This window comes from Aulostomus chinensis, chromosome 16 (genome assembly GCF_037954235.1).
Source record: "Aulostomus chinensis isolate RoL2024-O1b breed Wild chromosome 16, RoL_Achi_v1.0, whole genome shotgun sequence".
Taxonomy (NCBI): domain Eukaryota; kingdom Metazoa; phylum Chordata; class Actinopteri; order Syngnathiformes; family Aulostomidae; genus Aulostomus; species Aulostomus chinensis.
This window is the reverse complement of record NC_141335.1, coordinates 2,457,373-2,472,433: the sequence shown is the minus strand read 5'-3', so window position 1 is coordinate 2,472,433 and position 15,061 is coordinate 2,457,373. Positions and strand designations below refer to the sequence as shown.

Below are 15,061 nucleotides of genomic sequence, written 5' to 3'. Positions count from 1 at the left end.
TGTGTGTGTGTGTGTGTGTGTGTGTGTGTGTACTATGTGTGTGTGTGCTTGCATCAGTGTGAGTGTGTGTTACTGTGCAGCCATGTGAGCAAGTGAGCCGTGTTATGTGCCCAAGGCTGGCCTGCAGACATCAGCGACCTTTAGGCCAACATACAGGGATGATGTCATCAGTGGGGGACAGCATCAAGTTTTGCCTGAGAGCTCGGTATTGTGTGTGTGTGTGTGTGTGTGTGTGTGTGTGTGTGTGTGTGTGTGTGTGAATTATGCTCTTCTGCAGAGTCCCAGAAAAGGTTATGTGCTCCAACCACCATGTTATTTCCTACTTGTTGTTTTATTTACTCTCCTGGTTATATAATGACTGCGCAGGTTATTCAGGGCTGGTGAAGGTTCATGTAGTCATGTACAAAGGTGCCTTACTACACTGGAAGAGGAAACAATAAATAACAAACACCACCTTTGAGTTTTTTTGTACATCTGCGTTCAGTTTACTTTATATAAAAGCGGTGGATTTGAACAAATGTGATTAATGTGAGAGGGTGATGATCGATTTCACACTTCATGAAAAAAAAACACAAAAATGTGGCTTTTGCCTTGAGTTGGTGAGGCTACAGTCGGCGTTCACTCACGGGTCAAATGAGTCGTCACGGCTATTTATCAGCTCCGGTAGTGTGACGGATGAATGACAGCTGGGTGGGTGCGCCTGTTAACTACAGAAACTGAAAACACTCTGGTCAGAGTGTCTGAATAGTATATAAATATATATTTTTAATTTTAATCGGATTTGTTTTAGCTTCTTGGCAGTTTCACATACGAGAAACGTGAAAAAATAAGTCAGTAACCAAAATGTGCTTTTTTTTTTATTGGTCTCAGCTCTGTACCTTCGTCATAGAGCTGTCAGAGTTTACCACATGTTTCATTCACGTGTACCTAATTAATTGACAAGTAGAAGTTTAACTCTCTTCTCCTCCCTCGATTCATCAACTTCCTTTTCATTACTTTGTCATCTCAAAACTGAGGGAAGTGGAAAAAAGTAAAATGACCATAATTAAACAGCGTTTATATCCGCTCTCCATAGTCTCCAGTGCTAATTGGTGGCACTGCAGTTCAGCTTCTTCCAAGTACTTCTGGTTCTCACCCGCTTGATGAGCAATCAGCTTCTCTCTCTTCGTCCAAACAGCAGAGAAGCTACGTATAAGTGGCTGCCTGAGCTCCCCCCCTTCATTCCAACATCCCCACTTTGCGTTATTTACCCCAAATTATATCCAAGTTCGAATTTCCACTTTAGTTCTGCATCACAAGTCTGGTTTTGTTTGATTTGTTGTGATTTGATAATGCGGTGTGGTGCTTTGCTATCAGTACAGCAGCTGTAGTGAGACCCTCAGGACTGAGACAAGACCAGGAGGAATCCTGGATTACGGTGCTGGAAAATGTGTCACAGGTGTGGTCAGTTTCTCTGTCATCGGTCCTGGTTAAGGGTTGCATGTTGTGCCATCATCACAGGAAATATCAAAAAACTCTGTAAAATGTCAAACCCAAAAACCGCGGCGCCTCCACTGTGAAAGCGAGGACATGCCAGCAGCCACCAGCTCAGAAACAGGCTGCGCTGCTGCTGTGGACCTGCAGGCAGAGCTGCTGGAGTCAGGTGGAGGAGGAGAGCTTGGCTTGGTCGTAGCGCTGGTCCTCCCTGCACATCCCCTCTCCTGCCGGCACACAGATGCAGCGGGTTCCATTCACCACGTGAAGCTCGCCACCCGCCTCCCTGAGTCTGTATTTGCTGGACTCGCTGGATGGCGTTTCCGAGCTGACAGCCTGTTGGGTGCTGTGTCGGTGAAATCTGTGACTTTCTAAAGGGAGTCTGCACGAGTGGAGTAACACCCAGTGTTTCGGTTTGAATCATGAAAACCTCAGCAGGAGCACCGATCATCCTGTTTCAGTAAAACCTGATGGGTTGTCAGAATCTTCTGACAGTGACTCTCATTTCATCATTGAATCACTGGAACAAACGGATCCACCAGGAGCAAATTTCACCGCAGCAGAAGTTGATTTCAGTGTGACCTTGTTGACTCTCCTCTGCAACTGCAACCGGGGCTGAGACACGGTGTTGAAAACCTGAATCTGTTGAAAGAGCACACAGATCCATGGGCTGAACCAAGCTTCTAAGTAGCGGTAACTTCTCTGGAGGTCCCAGCCTGGCCGGCCTCTGCACTGACAGAGGATTTAGTGGTCGTGCAGGTGTGAGGCTGTTTCCAATCGTCTGCTATCTGTGGCTCATGTTCAGCGGATAGCTTATTGATTTCTGGCTCTTGCCTGGCGGCATTCAGATGTTTCAGTTTGTTCTCCTGCATGTGTTTTGTGTTTTTTTTGAAGGAGCACCACCGAAAAGAGTAGGAGAACATCAACCTAGACACCATCGGGTCCTCGCCCACATGGACCTGGACTCGTCAGCTCAGTGGGGTTGGTGTTACCTGGCCGAGTGGTCTCAACCATCAGTGGGCTATGAAATACATATTTGCAAGACTTCTGCTGAGAAACTTTACATATGACCTTGATAAAAGTCTGCAGATTGGAAGGTTGGAAGGTTTTCATGCAACAGCAGCAATGAGCATCTTGTCCTCATCACCGGAGGGCTGCTCTGGTTCTGATGGTCCGATTGTGGCCGGGAGGTCGGCTGTGGATGGAAGAGGCCAAGGCTGCAGCTTCTTCAGCCGACTGCGGCTAAAAATGTCACGCTCATTATAGCCCTGATAGCCTTTACGCACACGCATAGCGCACACACACTGATGAAGGGGGGGATTGTGCGCCGCTGCTGTTCTCAGCAGATTCTCAGGGACTTCCTGTTGTTAAGCCTTTGGGTGAGCTTGTTTTGAGGTCTTGTCAGAAGTTCTGCTCATGAGAGGAGCTTTGTGTTTGGCCTGATAACTTTGGCCTCCAGACATTGAACTTTAAGGCTGTGTGTGTGTGTGTGTGTGTGTGTGTGTGTGTGTGTGTGTGTGTGTGTGTGTGTGTGTGTGTGTGAGTGTGTGTGTGGTGTGGGACATTGTTCTTTGTTAGAGAGCATCATGTCTCCCGTTGACCCCTCGCCGCCCTCTGCTGTCCTGAAATCCCCGACTGCCTGTGGTCACCGTGGTTTTGTATCTCGCCACAAATCTCCTAAAATCGTCTCTTTCTTTTGTTCTTCCTTCTTTGCGAAAGCTGGAAGCAGTAAATTAGTGTGAAGATGTGCTCCATGATTGGGGTTATTTTTCATTTTGTACTTGAAACTTTTGAATACAAAGACTATAAGCATGAAATATATGTTATTTATATGAGTGTGATCTGCAGATATTCAACCCTTCGAGCAGTTAGTTAGTCCGGATCCAAATTATTTGTGGATTACAGAGATTTTATAATTTGATATTATAAGGAAATCATTGCTATCCTGCCTGATGGGAATTTTTTTTCCAGTTACACTTGAGTTGATTCTCAGGCGTCTCCAGATGTGAACTCAAGTGTCTGTTTCTCCCGGCAGTTGTTTCCTGTCTCTGCTGCTGGTCGCTGCGGTGGTTTGGAAAATCAAGCAGACGTGTTGGGCATCAAGACGAAGAGAGGTAGGACACGTTGCTGTACTAGTGTGTGTGTGTGTGTGTGTGTGCGCGCGCGCTTCTACACATCAATCGTCTGATGCAGCTGTCATGTTGGAGGTTAAGCACACACACACACTGACAGTGGTGAGGGGTGAGTTAATGTCAGCAGCCCTGAAAGAAGGAAAAAGGCATCCATGCTCTCCAGTTAACGAGCGTCGCCATGACGATAAACAAGGCCATTCCCCTTCATTAGTGCTCCTCGTGAACCAATTAACTCAGATGGAGTGATGCTAAACGAAGTGGAATAGAGTGATATATCACTTAAAGTCTCAACAGATGCCGCATCGTTTCATATTTAATCCTCTCTCTCTCTCTCTCTCTCTCTCTCTCTCTCTCTCTCTCTCTCTCTCTCTCTCTCTCTCTCTCTCTCTCTCTCTCACACACACACACACACACACACACACACACACGGTGTTTAATTCCAAATCAACTCCTCATGTTCCCGGTTCTGTCCTGGTTCCAGTGGTAGACCTGCAGTCGCCGCCTCACCTCGCCTCAATAATGGCGTCATGCATTTCTGCAGTGTTTCCGTGCCAGAGTCATCAGGGGGAGATCAGTGGTTGGTTATGAGTGCCGATGATGAGTTTGTTGTTATTGGTGTAATCCACACATGTTCCGTGGGGAACTATTGTGCTTAAATACACTTGTTGTTTTCTGCCCGCCCCGCCCCCCACCCTGCTCGCCCCCACCCTCGCCGCTGTTGTGGCCATTATGCCGAAAACACTGCTGCTTTCATGTGCAAATTAACTTCCAATGGCGGCGACGCGTTATGTTACTTTTATGGTATTTTAAAGAGAATCGGCTCCAATTAGGAGGATTTGTAATCTGCTTATGTGCTCTCAACTTTTCCGTGAGAGAATCTGATGCTGCTTTGACTCATTCAGACTCTGCAGGAGCTGCTGAGTTTATCTGGTGATGGAGGCTTCTGCTAGCAGCAAGGAAAGCAGAAGTGGAAAAACCAAGTCATTGTAAGAAATGAATGAATTTTAAGAATAATCATTTAAACATGTCTGTCTGGGAATTAGATAAGAGGATCAATACAACTCTCAGGCTCTGCTGTAGGTTTCCAGACAGGAGCTGAGAGGTTTATTAATTCAGTTTAGCGAGGAGATTAAAGAACTATTCCTTTAAATAATTAAACAACTGCACATCGGTTTCTTAACATTTAATTTTCACTCCGATTTTGACGGTTGCCGTGGATTTGTATTTGTTTTTCACAATTCTTGTATGTTGTTAGTCAAAACAAGTAAATATGGAGTTTTATAACTTCACTGTGTACTCAGACAGAATACATGTGCAGCTCCGGTATTTACACCGGGGTCAATGAGAAGAAAATTACGTTTTTGACTTAAAATGTATGAATGTGGATCCAAAACCACCAAATCAAACTCAACATTTTCTCGCTGTTGAGCCGAGCCTGGTGGGTGGGACCAGACGGTGGCGATGGTTCATCACAGATGAAGCCCAACTCTATGTTCTGCATTCACAGTAAATTTAAAAAAAAAAAAAGCAAAGTGAACTACTTTGTATTTTTAAACTGATCTTGCTTTCAAATCAGTTTCTTAATCAGTGCCGTTGCATCTCTGCGTTCTGCGCTGCGTTCACTCGGATCTTTGCTGATTCATGTTTCCGGCTCCTGTTTTTCTCCTCCTGAGGGATGTTTACTTTAGTGTTAAACCATCTTTTACAACCGAGGATCTCGTTGTTGCCTTGGAAGGAGATACCATCAGTGAGGAATCTGTTTTTTCACCACGTAATTAATTCACTCGCACAAAGAAATCTAATGAAATGCCGACAAGAGTTCTTTAACTTCAGAGCAGCAAAGAGCATTTCTTAGATTTAACTGAGGAGAAGAACCCAGCCAAGCTTAGAGGGAGAACATGACATTTACAAAAAACTCCTGAGTTCATTGTTTCCAGCAGTCACTGGCTACATTACACGAAAGAGGACTTGTCCTGCAGGCCCCGAAAAATGTCACCCCCGAAAACAACGAGCAGCAAACCAGTCGCTCACTATGCAACTATGTTAACAAGCCACTTGTCAGGAGTTCACCATAACATGGCCTGTGTGTGTGTGTGTGCGTGTGTGTGTGCCTGTGTGTGTTTTGCAGGCAAAAAGTAAACAAATGTTCCAAATGTCAGCGTTGGCCTGTAACTGTACGTCTCCTGTGAATATTTGTATTACAAACCACGTGACCTTTGCTCCTGAGAGGATGAGGAGCTGCACGGGATATAAAACCTCTTTCAGTTCGCCGTGTGGGACCAGAACTGACTGATACTGAAGGAACTGCTTTGTGATTCATTCAGAACAAGTCTCATTTTTATTTTAGTCTCAGTTTTTGTTGTTGTTTGTTTTTAATCTTTTCTCTCAGAATATCTGGTTTTTTTATTGCCATAACTAAATACTTTAGGCCGGGTGGAGACAAAGCGCTGGAGACCTCAGACACAGAAAAACATTTGAAATGATTCATAACATTGAATTATAAGGATTACCATTCATAATAACTATATAACTATACTTTTAAATGTGTGTCTTGAGGTTAGGCTGCCAGTGACTGAAAACAAGCCTTTGGGCTAATTCTAGCATGTTGCATATTGCATACACAGTCAAGACGCAGGGCTACACCCAAATCCAGAGTGGTGAATCCAGGGACTCGAGATCTCACAGAAACTCACATGACCCATCGTGACCGCAGGAAAACTGATCATTTATTTTGCTAGGAGAGCTGGAATTGAAGTTAATTGTCTCAAATGTAGCTAATGCTAGCTACTGCTGCTTCCAGCTAACATTAAAGGTCTCAGATCAGCCCGATCCTCTCGTAGTGTGCGCACAGCTTTATTTTGACCAGAAGAAATCTTCAAAACCGGAGCTTCTTTCACAAATATCGAAGCTCTTGTAGATAACGGTTATGGCCTCACTGCTGCCGTGAACTTCATCCCCCAGCATGCACTGCATCGCTGTTCCTGCATGGCTGAGTTTGAAATGAATGACACTAATCAGTGAAGCTCAATGTTGCTTTGTTATTTCCTTGTTTTGATGTATTTAGTGCCACTTTGATGATTCTGGAGATAAAGTGCCGCTGTCTGGTTCTTCACAGCTCCGAGGAGAGAGGGTCAATACTGCCAGATTTATCTAACAGATAAATATTGTTATTGTAATAAAGGAACTGGATCAGTTTGTGTGTTAGACCTCCCTGAGTTATGTTCCCCAACTAGGACTGCAGCATTTCATCTTTTATTGCGGCGAACATTTCTCCGGTAAATATGTTGCTGAGGGATACGACGACGGAGAAACTGAGGAACGCCTTGAGAGTCTGAGAGATTGATGACAGCGCTGCCTCCCACACAGGAGCAGGAATCTGCCGCGTGACGTTGTCATCCGCCTGGTCTAACGGTCCCGTTTCATGGAGACTTTCATCTACGTGTAAAAATAAATAGTCTTGCTAATATTCCAGAGAACGCCAGGTTTGGTTGCCTCGCTGCGGTGTGAAGCCTCATCGTTCCTCGCTGTTCTCCGGGGAGGCGCTCTGGAGGGGAGCCGTAGCAGAAGGTGAAAATGGGATCTCCTCACTGTTAATTATGCATCACAAACAGCCACACGACTGCAGAGAAGACCTGATATTAATAGAACCACGCGCTTTATGTTAATTGCGTTGTCTTGGACTGCTTTTTCTCCTTACCAACAATCATTTTTGGATATGAGATCAAACAATCACAAAGCGACTTTGAAATTCTAATGCTGATGTGCAGAGACAGGCTGTGCACCGTGTCTCTGGCTTTGTCTAATAGGGTTGGCCCTCTAAAGGCACTACGAGTGTTTGTGTAGCTTGACTAGATAAATAAGTTAAATGAGAATATAGAGAGGAAGCCAGCTAGCAGGACTAGATTGAGGTCCTCTCCTCCCGGTTGATGTTTTTAGATCCATTTTTCATCACTCTTGTCTCTCCTATGCAGTTCGGACGAATCACACAACTAATTAAAACTTGAAACACAGCAGAACTTAAAACAAGGCCGTAGCAGCAATGCAGAACCTTGTTGTATCGACTTCTGTGAGTGTCGGTGTGGGACATTAATGCCTGCCGTTAGCGTGCGTCCTGAGTGATCCGATCACTGGTGGGAGGCTGAAACGCGTCCCCAGTCACCACTTGTCATCAGATCTCATTTCTCCGCTCCCAATGCTAATAAGGACCTGCTTTATTTCTGTTTCCACCTTTTCTGGCGTGTGTATTTACACACGACAAACACATGTTGATGTCGCAGAAACGACACCTACAATCCATACCACGTTTATAATTTGTGTGGAATTTGGTGGAATTGTTTTGAAGCATTTGTGTAGTTTACTGCGCAAAGAATTGGCTGCGGGGTGAGCTACATTGACTTTGAAGAGGAGTTTTTCTCTCTGTCTTTGAGAGAATTAAAAGCAGAGACATCAAAGCAGTACAGACTGGGTCCACTCCTTGGACGGTGAACACTGTCCGTGATGTCCAACACATTCGCGTCTATGGGCTTTTCTGAATTTCTCAGGAGTTGTGTAACAACTAATATACCTCCTACGAGGCTGACGGTCCTTGAACGTGTCGGGACACATTCATGTTCACACTGCTAAAAGAATGTGGCCGCGTGTAGCGGTGGTCTGAGTTATCGGATGTCATGTGACCATGAGGGAGTTCACACCTCTAATGAGAACTGCTCACGACTCACGTTCACTCCAGGTCTGATCCCAGCCCAGCAGTCCTGTGGAGGCTGATGCACAGGAGCCAGTGGGACTTTTTAGGGGGCTGCTAATGTAATGATAGAATCTTAAACCTGCTGTGCCGGTTCTGCTGTGTTAAGGAGCAAGTGGGAATTGGGGAAATTCCACCCTCTGAGCTGGGAGAACACACGATGTCTGATGTCCTTCTCCTGATGAGTCTTTGGTTTACAGCAGCGCGGTTGGTTTGGATGAGAACTTCAGAAATGAAGTGGCTTCAAAGACAGACACTTCCCTCCCATATTCACCCAGGTGGCTAGCTAACGTGAGCTAACGGTTGATGAGGTTACTGACAGGAATCCGTTGAAACATTAACCCCGGCGCTTCGTCTGGTCTCAGTGTCGCGTCGTGTGTCATGGCGAGGTTGTAGGTCACTTCTTTGTGTTCTGATGGCAGAAACAGTGGACTTCCTGCGGACAGCCATGTCACTTGTGTGTTGTCATCATTTAAGTCAGACGTTCCAAAATGGGAACTTTCTTAATTCCCGACTGCCTGAATGCACCATTTGGCCCTCGGAAGGTGTTCCTCCCGTGTGAGACCAGATATCAAACTCAGTTCAGCACAGCAACACGATAGCCCCACTGTTGTGTGTCGTTTATTTGGAGCTGCTCGGTGTTATTCAGGTATGAAAGTAAACGAGCGGTTGCGTACACAAGTCAGTAAAATGATGATGATTTAGTTTTTAGCTGAAACTGGAGCTGTCCAACAACACTAGCGTTTCCAGAGTGAACATGAAGTTTAAAATTCACTGCACATAGTATAATTTCCCGGTGGGTGCGCAGCATCGGCGCCTATGATCCAATGTGCTGTAAACAAAAGGGCCCTGGAGGGTGGCCTGGGACAAATGAAATACAAAACACACTCCTAGGTGTGCGTGTGTGTGTGTGTGCGTGCGTGCGTGTGTGTGTGTTTGTGTTTCCTGCATTTCTGGAGCTCAGATTCTTGGCTGAGCCTTTCTCCCGCTTGTGTGTGGTTGGTCCTCGGGGTCGTATCATGCCAGCAAAATTAAAAGCACAGGATTGAAGTCGGCTGTTTAATTTGATTGACAGGTCTATTATGTTCAGACAACTCGCAGTGTAATTACAAATAAAGCCAATTAAAACATGTGGATGACGATGAAGTCACACTGATCCTGAGGCAGTTTGAATGTTACTCACAAACCTCCAGGGATAATTAAAAAACTACCATAGACTACAAAAATGTGAGACTTAAAGAAAGTACAAAAAAAATCTTTTAAGTTTGTAATCTTTTAAGATTTATTTTCATGTTTTCAGTTTTTAGCAGCTCAATACATTGAGGAATTATCTTCATATTGGAGCTTTCTACACAAGATAAATGGCCTGTGCAGGAAGTTCAGGATTGTGGTTTTGGGGGAGCGTGTGGTTTTATCCACCTTTAATTCAGGAGACCAACTTTTGCTTCCTGCCATCGATCTGGATTTCACACTCGCCTTTATCACCCGCAAAAACAAGTACTTGAAATGCAGTCTGATGATTTGCAAACTTTTGAAACCATTCTTAATTAGTCGAGTGAGCTTTTATTTTTCCTTGATGATCCGTTCAATGATAACAATGAATCGGTGCCAATGGAATTGTCACTGTATCGTGACGATATGATAGCCGTACATGTTTGAATTCACACTGTAAAATTAGTCAAGGCACTTATCTGAGTAAAGCACGTTTAACACCAACAGGCAACTGAAAGTGCTTTACAGAGTAGAAAAGAGGAGAATAATGAAACTGAAACTTAAAAACTTCAACGGTTTGGAAATGTTCTTGTTCTCGGAACTCATTCAGACGTTGCTCAAGTCACTGTCTGTGCACCCCATCAGGCCAGAAATAAAAACAGAGAGGAAATAATGATTTTAACTTCATGTGAACCCAAAAACATAAAGGAAAAATGACCACCAGCAGAGAAAAGTCTCCTGCTGGGATGAAACCAAGCGTGATGACATTGCAGCCGAAGGGCATGCGATCCCGCTGATCATCAAAATAATGTGTTGATACCTGGACGAACTGAGTCCTGGTGAGCGTTCCGTAGTCCAGCCCAGGGCTGCCCAAGGTCAGGTCCGGGGGCTGAATTTGCCCCTTCAGGTTTGATCTGGCCGACCAGATGTGAATGAACCGGCGAACTCGACTCAGTTGTGCATTCACATCAGGTCCAGTGCATCAGGTGTGAATCCACCCTTAGACAGGCTCGGTCTGACAGCACCTCCTGACCTCCTCCAGCAGCCTCCTCCTCTCATATCAATTTTCTTAAATTAGATGTTTGCTCCCTTCTTCCATGAACCAATTAGCATAGTGTCACCTCCCCCCTACAATCATGAAGGAGAAGCACTCGGAGACACCCCACTCTGAATTACAGGAGGGCGGGAATGGGGGGGGGGGGGCGGTGAAATGAAGAGAGCTTGATTAAAATTTAAGTTTTAAGGCTGTTTTGTTTGTTTAGGACTCGTCAGCACTGCACTGCATCCGATAAGCTGGCTCACGGAGCTAATTATGCTGCTGTAAATGGTTTCCTAAGGTCTCTTGCAGTCTAATTTCAACCGCCGCAAGATGAGTAAAGGTGCTTAAGTTAACTTTAACGAGGAGATTGTCAAATTAGGGAGTTATTGAAGCAAATGTCATTTATTAAAAGAGCTGGCAGAAAAAAACAAACAAATTGAAGGAGCTCACGTGGAGATACTGCTTCAGTAGCTCGGTACCTTAAAACAAAGCCTTAACTTTTGTTCCTCCTGGGTTCCTGCAGGACTGATGTTGTGCTCCGATTGCTCAGTCCTTGGCCAGCGCACATTCCAATCTGCAGTTGGAGAGATTAGCTGGTCTGGGCCGTCCGACGCCAAATCACTTGAGCATGTGTGCTTTTGTGCGTGTTTGTGTGCCCCTTATTTCGCCGGCGTAAATCGAGGTGGCAGATTAGTCGAGTAGGTTTAATGTGGCCAAGCTTGGCTGAGTCTGTGGATGACCAGCGTGTAAACAAATCAAAGGGATGCACACACACACGCGCGCGCGGCTATAAACCACGGAGCTGCTTGTGCTTTAACCCTCTAACGCTGAAGACCGGCGCTTCTACAGCCATACAAACAAATGAGACAGCACTGAACACGCAAGCACAGATACCACCAGGGTCTTTTGTCTGTTGAAGCTCTGAGATGAAAAAATAAAGGAAACAAACTTCAAATGTGTCAGATTGAGTGAGGTAACAGATTGGACCCAGCCAGCCGGGAACATTCATGGGAATTTTCACAGTCGGGAACTTGTTCTTCCAATTAGTCTGACATCACTTGAATGCAGCTTTATTAAAGTAAGTTGCACAAAATTTAGTGGGTGGACAGTTAAAGTGGGGGTGCTGCCACCGTTGCCTCTCTGCCTCAGTCGGATCGCCTCGCTCACTCGTCCCGCCCACTCCTCCGGGCAGTCTGTTTGAGTCTTCATGCTGATTCACCTGTGACTTTAATGCGCTCTGGAATCAGTCGTCCCTCATCAGTGACTTCCATTCGGCCACAGCAGAGTTTCCATCCTCAACCGTCTTGATTTCATTTGACAGCTTTTTAATTTTGTTTCTTTGACATTGAGGAGTCAAACCTCTTCTCTTCCTCCGTTTCTCAAACGTCTGACACCCCAAAACGGTAAACCAGCAGCAAAAACTATCCCTTGTGTTTTCTGACAGACGTATTTAGAACGGTCTTGTGTAATTGTACAGCCTCGATATCTAGAAGCTGCCAACGCTGATGTTTTTAGATGCATTACTGCATCTTTAGAGCTTTGCTTTGTTATATGTTTGTGGTTGTGATTATTAATTCAGTTGGCGGTTATTCTTGCCTGTGTATGTTTTTGTTTTTTTTTGTTGTTTTTCTAGAAAGCTCCTCTCTTGTAGAGCAAATATCTCCAATACGTCCAGTCCAAATGTTTACCTGAAGCAGCGGGAGAAGATCAAATGTATGCAAATTGCACCGTGTTGGAAAATCACAGTGGTGGGAGTGAAAGTGCGTTCATCACAGCGGCAGAAAGATCATATTTTCTAAAATACAAAGCAGCGTTGTTTTCTTTCAAGTATGGAATTGAGCTTTAGACAGAAGTCCCAAAAGGTGTTTTGTTTTTTTTAAATTTTATTTTAACTGCATTGCAAAAGATGGATATCTTGTGTGTTATTATCTTGCGAGGCAGGATAAATGTACCCTCCAGGAGTTCAGGAGGTCTGTAACCACACGGTTATTTTTGCAGCCACGTGCACGCACCTGAAGGAGGTTGTACCTGAAACCTGAGCTGCGTTGTTCTCACCTTTACATTGGTTCTGTAGTCTGGTTTTGCAAATGGCAGTGAGACAGTGAGCCTGAACGTGGGTGGTAATTTGTAGCTGTATAATTGTCATATTTCATTTCAATTTTCTGAAACAATGGCGCTTTCGCAACGGCCCCAACCCACCCCGGCTGACTTCACCAGGCAGCACGACAACACGATGAGCAGGAAGCTGCGAAGCCGGTCCCAGGCATTGTTGCCCCCCCCCCCATACGTAAGGGATGAGCTACGTTGATTGTTTCTGAAGCTCTGCTGCTATCAGGGCAGCACAGGTGACCCTTGTCACCATCGGAGATCCAGATTAGCTAGAAGTTGTTGGTGTTCAGGGATGAATTCAGCGGCGCCCCAAAGCCACCAGCCTACTTCAAAAGCACCGAAGCGAGCATGAGAGTGAGGGTGTGTGGAGGGACTCCTTCCTTCAGCCACATGCTGGTGGAGAGGGTTTTTATGGTTGTGTTTGTCTGTTCCGTTCAGGATTTTTACCAGGAAGCGCCTCCGGTCTGCAGCCGTCTGTAATAATCCATCTCCCTCCCTCCCTCCCTCCCTCCCTCCTCCACCGTGGTTGTGTTTCCCCTGTCTTTGTTGCGGCTGCTCCTAGAAACCCTCTCCAGGCTGTCATAGTGACTGATGGCCAGCGTGGACTCGGGGGTGGGGGGGATTTTATTAACTCCACACCTGAGCCAGTGCTGAGACTCCTGCGGCCATTCACCTTCGGCTGTGGTGCTGTGCGGATCGGCACTGAAATACTGATACTTCAGATTCAGTTCAGCACTGATCATTTTGGCCAAATGTGTATTTTACATTGAACAGGGAACACAGGAGAGAGTTCTCCAACCAGGAACGAGTCGAGATCGTTCTCAGCTGACAGGAACTACTTCCTCCACCCGTCACATGGAGACCCCAGCTCTCAATGAAACAACTGATTGAAGTGGAGCTTCTAAACTGTGTGTCACATCCTGGTTGATCCTGTCCTCCGTGCCCAGGGTCGTATTCCTTTACTAACTAACTAACTAACTTTCACCTCTCATCTTTTTGAGAAAACTTATTTCCCCTCAACCTACAGAGTAGACAGTTTTCTGGAAAACATCAAAAAGAAAAAAAACAGAGCTCCTATTGTTGATTAAAAAAATTGATTTGTTCTTTTTTTTTTTGCAAGCACTTGACTATTTGTCATTTTCTTAAATAACAGAAACACAAAAACACGATTTGCTGAGCAAAAGTTCAGTGTGTTGTTTGGGTCAACGGAGGCCATTTAACGGGTTTCCTCCGCAGATTTCCAAGCTGTCACCTGAAAGTCAGGAGTTTCTGTCTTTGTTATGGCTTCAAGAGTTCAGGTTCTCAACTTTTAGGGAGTTTCTTTGAATATTGTGCATACAGCCACAATTCAGTAGTTCCTGTTTACCTTTATGTCGAAGGTGAATTGTATTGTAAAAAAATTCGCAACCAAAACTACCACCAGACGCTGCAGTGCCAAGATACTGTCCCTCGCAACCTCCACAACATGGATCCAGGAGCTCGCGGGCTTAGCAACAGGCTACACTGTTACTGAGGCCACATGGTTAGCCAGACCACCTTGGTGGGGCCACAGGGTCTTCCAAGGTACTGCAAGTGTAGCTGGAGCTTTTCAGACCTTTTGACCTTTTCGTTCCTGGTGCACAGTGGCACCTGCACTCTGCCTCTGTGTCACTCTGTGACAGTTTCATCAGGGAACCGACTCGTGTCCACTCCTGGACCTGTCAGTCATCATTTACATGAAAAAGCATTGTCGTGTTTGTATGGTAAACTTCCTGTGACGGGGGCGCCGTCGAGTGGTGCGGCACGTTTGTTATTGCAGCAGATAATCTTTAAAAAAATCATTATACAATTGAATCTTCATGGCTGACTTTGTGCTCTACATGTAGAAAATCTGTCAGGGATCAAAGCAGACTCACTAAAGAGTGTTTAGAATATAAGATGCTGGTGGTGCAGCCGAGCCCAGAACCACTAAGCTCCATCCCTGCATACAGGGCCAGTGTGGGTGTGTGAGTTCTGGGACGTGCTGCTAAACATATCTTTGTACTAACGTAATCCTTGTCGTATCATAAGCCAGTGGACAATGATGATCCTAATCCTACTCTAAGAAGCTTTTCATAAACTCAGAATATACACACACACACACACACACACACAGACACTTCTGCAGAGCAACTTTGAACACACATTCTCAGATGAGAGCTTTGAGTTTGCCCTCCTCAGTTTTTGGATCTGGATTTAAAAAGGGAGACTTGATCCTGGTGGACCCCCATTAAAATACTACAGCGACAAAATACCGGGCGGTTTACCTGGTTGGGAAGCTGGAGTGAAGAAGGAACGGTGCCTTGGTACAAATCCGCTCAAGCTTATCACTTTGAT

General features: G+C 45.3%; 1 protein-coding gene across 13 annotated transcripts in view; it reads left to right on the top strand.

The window, feature by feature from the left end:
- Nucleotides 1-15,061, top strand: part of atrnl1a (attractin-like 1a) — a 204,417-nt gene that overhangs the window by 122,700 nt on the left and 66,656 nt on the right. For 11 of the 13 annotated variants that reach the window (XR_015109331.1, XM_086179718.1, XM_086179721.1 and 8 more), the window contains one exon: nucleotides 3,509-3,587. Coding sequence is in view for 12 of the 13 variants with exons in the window: in XM_086179718.1 (XP_086035844.1) it covers nucleotides 3,509-3,587 (79 nt within the window). In the remaining variant the exon portion in view is untranslated. Of the gene's footprint in view, nucleotides 1-3,508; nucleotides 3,588-5,733; nucleotides 6,889-15,061 lie in introns of those variants that run through there. The other 2 variants (XM_086179723.1, XM_086179722.1) reach the window with 2 other exon arrangements.